The sequence below is a fragment of the Ictalurus punctatus genome, chromosome 9 (genome assembly GCF_001660625.3).
Source record: "Ictalurus punctatus breed USDA103 chromosome 9, Coco_2.0, whole genome shotgun sequence".
Lineage (NCBI taxonomy): Eukaryota > Metazoa > Chordata > Actinopteri > Siluriformes > Ictaluridae > Ictalurus > Ictalurus punctatus.
The window spans coordinates 27,277,501-27,283,280 of record NC_030424.2 but is presented as its reverse complement, the minus strand read 5'-3'; the positions used below and the strand labels follow the sequence as shown (position 1 = coordinate 27,283,280).

Sequence of the window (5,780 nt, the reverse complement as noted above, 5' to 3'; positions counted from 1 at the left end):
GTGGCATCTGTGCCTGTCAGTCCCAATAAAGGAGGTGTGGCATCTGTGCCTGTCAGTCCCAGTAAAGGAGGTGTGGCATCTGTGCCTGTCAGTCACAATAAAGGAGGTGTGGCATCTGTGCCTGTCAGTCCCAGTAAAGGAGGAGTGGCATCTGTGCCTGTCAGTCCCAGTAAAGGAGGTGTGGCATCTGTGCCTGTCAGTCCCAGTAAAGGAGGTGTGGCATCTGTGCCTGTCAGTCCCAATAAAGGAGGTGTGGCATCTGTGCCTGTCAGTCCCAGTAAAGGAGGTGTGGCATCTGTGCCTGTCAGTCCCAATAAAGGAGGTGTGGCATCTGTGCCTGTCAGTCCCAATAAAGGAGGTGTGGCATCTGTGCCTGTCAGTCCCAGTAAAGGAGGTGTGGCATCTGTGCCTGTCAGTCACAATAAAGGAGGTGTGGCATCTGTGCCTGTCAGTCCCAGTAAAGGAGGAGTGGCATCTGTGCCTGTCAGTCCCAGTAAAGGAGGTGTGGCATCTGTGCCTGTCAGTCCCAGTAAAGGAGGTGTGGCATCTGTGCCTGTCAGTCCCAATAAAGGAGGTGTGGCATCTGTGCCTGTCAGTCCCAGTAAAGGAGGTGTGGCATCTGTGCCTGTCAGTCCCAATAAAGGAGGTGTGGCATCTGTGCCTGTCAGTCCCAGTAAAGGAGGAGTGGGGTCTGTATCTGTCCGTCCCAATAAAGTTTATAGTTACTGAACATCCATGCAACAAGTTAGTTCCTTTCATCACTTGCATTATAGCAGCTATAAATATTTGTCCCCTCACCAGCGTCTCTTTCTTCCTCTTGTATCATGTAACAGAGAAAACACAAACTAATCTGAATATGTTGTAAAACTCTACACTACAGCTTTACCTCTGACTGTTACAACGTGCTGACACTGGAGACTCCTTCCAAAAATGTTAAATAAACATCCTCCTAAAAACAATTACCCATGATTTACATCTGTTTACATAGAGCTTCCACTATACAAGTCCCTGGGTAAGAGCTGTTATTATAGTGAGCATTATAGTGAGTGCTTTAATACAAATCTGTGACTTGTCAGAGCTGTTGTTATAGAACATTAATCAGTACCTTCTGACCAATCAGAATGGAGAATTCCACAGTGCAGCGGTTTACAGTGAATAAATACAGTGTATAGACGACATACTGTATAGATGATCTACTTTCCACTTTCTTTGAAGATATATAGACTATAATACCAGTAACACATTTTTGTTTGCTTTTTTTGTTGTTGTTTATTTCACTTTATTTGACTTTGCATTCTGTCTTTTCAAAATAATAATAATAATAATAATAATAATAATAATAAAAATATATATAATATATAAAATTCCTTTAAAGTGTTGTGTCTACCAGCGTAACCTCCTAATATCGCTACAGGTCAGACTTCAAATCACAAATTGCACTCATTGTGTGTTTTGCAATGCCAGTACTCATGGTCTAACCAAAAAGAGGACGAGTCGATTTACACCAAATACATAAACTAATCTTTTATTTATTTATATGTGATGATTTGCTGGCATTTCATTGCTTTGTTGAATATTTAGCAATAATGCAGATAAAGTGCTTCAGAGCTGTAAGCATCAAGGAACAGCATCTTTAGTGACAGATTTGGGGTTTGTTTGGTTTGTTTTTTTTTTTGCAACGAGGACATATTAGTACAACCCCAATTCCAAAAACCATGGGACGCTGTGTAAAATGTAAATAAAAACAGAATGCAATGATTTGCGAATCTCGTGAACCCATATGTTATTCACAATAGAACATAGAAAACATATCAAATGTTTAAACTGGGTAAATGTACCGTTTTAAGAACAAAAAAAAGAAAAAAAAAGGTCATTTTGAATTTCATGGCCGCAACACATCTCAAAAAAGTTGGGACGGGGCAACAAGAGGCTGGAAAAGTAAGTGGTACTGAAAAGAAACAGCTGGAGGTTGATTGGGAACAGGTCAGTAACATGATTGGGGATAAAAAGAGTATCTTAGACAGGCTTTCCGAAGTAAAGATGGGCAGAGGTTCACCAATCTGCGAAAAACTGCGTCTACAATTTGTGGGACGATTTCAGAATAATGTTCCTCCGTGTAAAATTGCGAAGACTTGTACACTTATAGCTATCATCTCATAGCCATTTCAACACACATGACATTAAATAATGAAGATGAAACACTTATAAACAACCAAAGCCAAATCATTGACGAGGAGACACACGGGTTAAAAATAGAGGTCCGTATATTTTCGCCCGTATCTGTACACGCGCGTATCAGTTCTCGTTTTCTGAGTCGCTGTTGGGTTCGGGATGAGGAGACGAGACTTTCAGAGCGCTCTTGGTGTCCTGTTTAGATGTGCTGGATAAATCTATGGCCATATCCTCCAAATCGTCCGTCGCAGAGCCTCGTCTCGGCCCCGTGGCGTCTCCGCCTTTGCTTTTCGTCTCCTCTGGGTATGGGTCGGAGTGTGTGGATTCGGGCCTCTCCGGGGACTTCTTGGACATTTCCATGGACTTTTTATGCATTCCTGAACGAACGAAGAGAGGAGAAAATACACCAGTGTTAAAACCTGACACAAACCTGCTCGCATGTAGAACTTAATAAGAAATCAGCTGGAATCCGTAAAGCCCACCTCTCAGGCCGTGGCCAGTCCCTGGTGTTGCTGATAGCTTGTCCTGATTTTGCAGAGTGAGAGGAGTCCCTGGGTCAACAAGGACGAAACTTCAGTTAAATTAAATCAGCCGAACACAAACTCACTCGTACGCCTCGCCTTATATTCCACTTATTTGGCTCGAGATGGAGTAATAATCGGCATCAAATACCGTTTTTAATTACTTAAAAATGATCATCTAGCAAGACTACCCAAGCTAGTCAGCTACTAAATAGCAGCACTGTGCTCGGAGCAGTCGGATCAGCAGTTCGCTTAGCTAGTGTTAGCATTACTTTCCCAGAGTGTACGTAGCTAGCCAACTGTTTGTACGATAACGCCACTCGGCAGATCTGTTCCGTGTCATTTGTGTAAGCAAGTAGCCACCCGTGCTAGCATTTCACTTACGCTGTGTAATTCAAATCAGGGGGCAAGTTCACTAGCTGACTAATGTCATTAATAACAAAGTTTTACGCTTAACGGTAAGTCGAGCCAAAGAAGTGAAAACAAAGGCTAGTTAGGGCATGATCAAGTTTGAGCTTGGCTGAATTTTCAGGAAATTTCATTTTAATGTTGAAAACACTTGTGACCCAGAGATGCCTGTCACTTGGCAAAATTAGCATTAGCATTTGGGGGAGGGGGGTTGGGGGGGTGGGGACCACCATAAAACACACTGGTGCGTCGTATAAAAGCCAGCGATCGAGAAATAATGTGTCGGAGATGTTCATGAACTCGAGTAGTCATGCATTCTCATGAAATAACGAATAAAAAACGAGCAAACTCTCCAACGTTTTGTCACTGGTGTGCCGTCGTTGTGTATCTTTTCTACAGGAAGGTAGATGTCGTGTGTCTTTAATTAGCATTTTTTAAAAGTTTAGTGAAACTTTATAAAGGACAGCAGTGGTGCTTAAGGTTTAATTAGGTGTAAAGATAATATACTAGAGGTACACAAGATGTCCCATCGGTACCAATGGTACCCCTCCAGTAACAAGCAAAAGTCCAGTTCTTTTATTTCTAGGAGTGTATAACTGGCGTTTTCTGCAAATCATTCAACATTCTCGAGATGATCTGTTTGTCTGTGAAACACATGACTTCCTTCACTTATTTATTTATTTATATATTCCATTTCTACATTTAAGTAGAAAAATTCTCGTGATTTAAAAAAAAAAAACAAAAAAAAAACGACAACTTGTCGTTCCTCCAGGAAGTGGCACTAACACGGCGTCATTACAGAAAAATCACATGTACTTCATAAGCGAATGATCACATGACTCACGTGTTTAACGTGCACATTTGTGTTTTGTTTTTTTTGTTTTTTGACACATCGGGCCTCGTTTATCACTCGTTTAGTAAAGTCGTGTGTAAATGTTTTTTTACGTAAACCAAATGGAAGTAAAAAATTTTTGTAAAATTTCCGAAAACACTGATTCTTTGGTACCAATCGATGCATTTCTTCTGGCTTGCTTTCTGTTATTAATCTTTTTTTTTTAAATTAATTTTTATATTTAATCTTTCTCGCCATTAATGCCGTCCATATGAAACGACTTTCATAAAGTTTTCGTTGACTTTGTGTGCATAAGTGAAAGAGCTGCGTATGTAAACACCACACAGAAATTCATACTGTATATAAAATCGCAGGAGCTAACTATATTATTTAACGCCAATCAGTCGAGGTTGACATTCGTTAGCCTACTTACGCGTAAATTTGCATAACGTTTTTTTCTTTCTTCTTCCTTTCTGAAATGACAGGATTTTCACGAATTTCTTGCGTAAACGCTCCTACGGACAGTTCACGGACCGATCCTTCCGCACGTCATTTTTCAGATGTGATTTCCCACACATGATCACGTTTTTCACTTTACTTGAGTTCACGTGTCCAAATTCTGCGTATAACGAGTTGAGACGCACGTTTTCTTGATATGTTTTCCCACGCGGTTTCTCACCTAGGAGCCAGGGCGCGCAGGAGCCCATCATGCCGTTTTTGGCCGAGTTGAGGATGGATTCTGGTAAAGGGATGGAGTGACGGACCATGGCGCCGTACAGACCGTATTCAGCCATCACACTGCTGCGGCCCCAGCACTTCTCACGCTTCCTCCATTTGGCCCGGCGGTTCTGGAACCACACCTAGACAAAACACACCGTGTTAAAAATATACACACCCCTTATTTAAAAAAAATAAATAAATCACACGCACTTCACTTGCATGACAGTGGAAATGAGGTAAGTTTTTTAGACGCTTGACATGTTTTTTTTTTTTTTTTCCCTTTTTTTTTTTTGACTCATTCATTTCTCACAAATTCCTTTTCCACGTGTGAAGACAAACTGTGTTACTCACAAACTCACATGATATAACCCAAAATGTATGTGGTGACTTTTATTTATTTATTTATGTATGTATGTATGTATGTATGTATTTATTTATTTATTTATTTTTTACATAAGGGACTCTTAGAACAAAATGAACAAGACAAAGACATTTCTATTTGAACCACAAAAACCTTTAGTACTATTTCCCCCCTCATTATTATTATTATTATTATTATTATTATTATTATTATTATTATTATTATTACAAATATCAAAAATGGTTAAATATTGTTTAAGATCAAGATCAGTAAATTTAGTACACTGTATACTTTATTACATTTTTTCCGTATACACTGAAAAACAAAAACAAATTAACCTTAAATCAAACAAACAAAACAACAACAAAAAATCGCATCGGCTTGTTGCACGTAAATATTTTTCCTTTTACTAAACTGAAAAATATGTTATTTATGTTGTTGAAACATTTTTTTACAGTTAATGCAAAACAACAACAACAACCCTGAAACAAGTTGTTTTTAGGTTACAATTTTTTAAAAAATTAATTCATTATTAATTATTTTTATCTTTTCAACTGATATCATTCATCATATAATGGAAATATTTCTGAATGTGATATACGGTGAATATTCTCTTGCGTCTCCTTCGGTAAACTTTTTTTTATTTTTCTGACGGACGTTTTGCTTTTTTTTATCATCATGAGTATCATAAATGGTCAAACGGTAACGAAAAAAAAAATCAAAATGGTGTCAGTTTTCTGAACGCGATGGGGTCTTTTGTCTTTCT

The 5,780-nt window shown here is 39.0% G+C and overlaps 1 protein-coding gene across 1 annotated transcript in view; it reads right to left on the bottom strand.

Moving 5' to 3' along the window:
- Positions 1 to 1,461: 1,461 nt before the first annotated feature.
- Positions 1,462 to 5,780, bottom strand: part of vsx1 (visual system homeobox 1 homolog, chx10-like) — a 7,554-nt gene continuing 3,235 nt past the window's right edge. Inside the window, exons 4-5 of the mRNA XM_053682673.1 lie at positions 4,601 to 4,793; positions 1,462 to 2,549 (exon numbers count right to left, since the gene is read on the bottom strand). Of these exons, the coding sequence (XP_053538648.1) occupies positions 2,296 to 2,549; positions 4,601 to 4,793 (447 nt within the window). The 3' untranslated portion in view covers positions 1,462 to 2,295. The remainder of the gene's footprint in view (positions 2,550 to 4,600; positions 4,794 to 5,780) is intronic.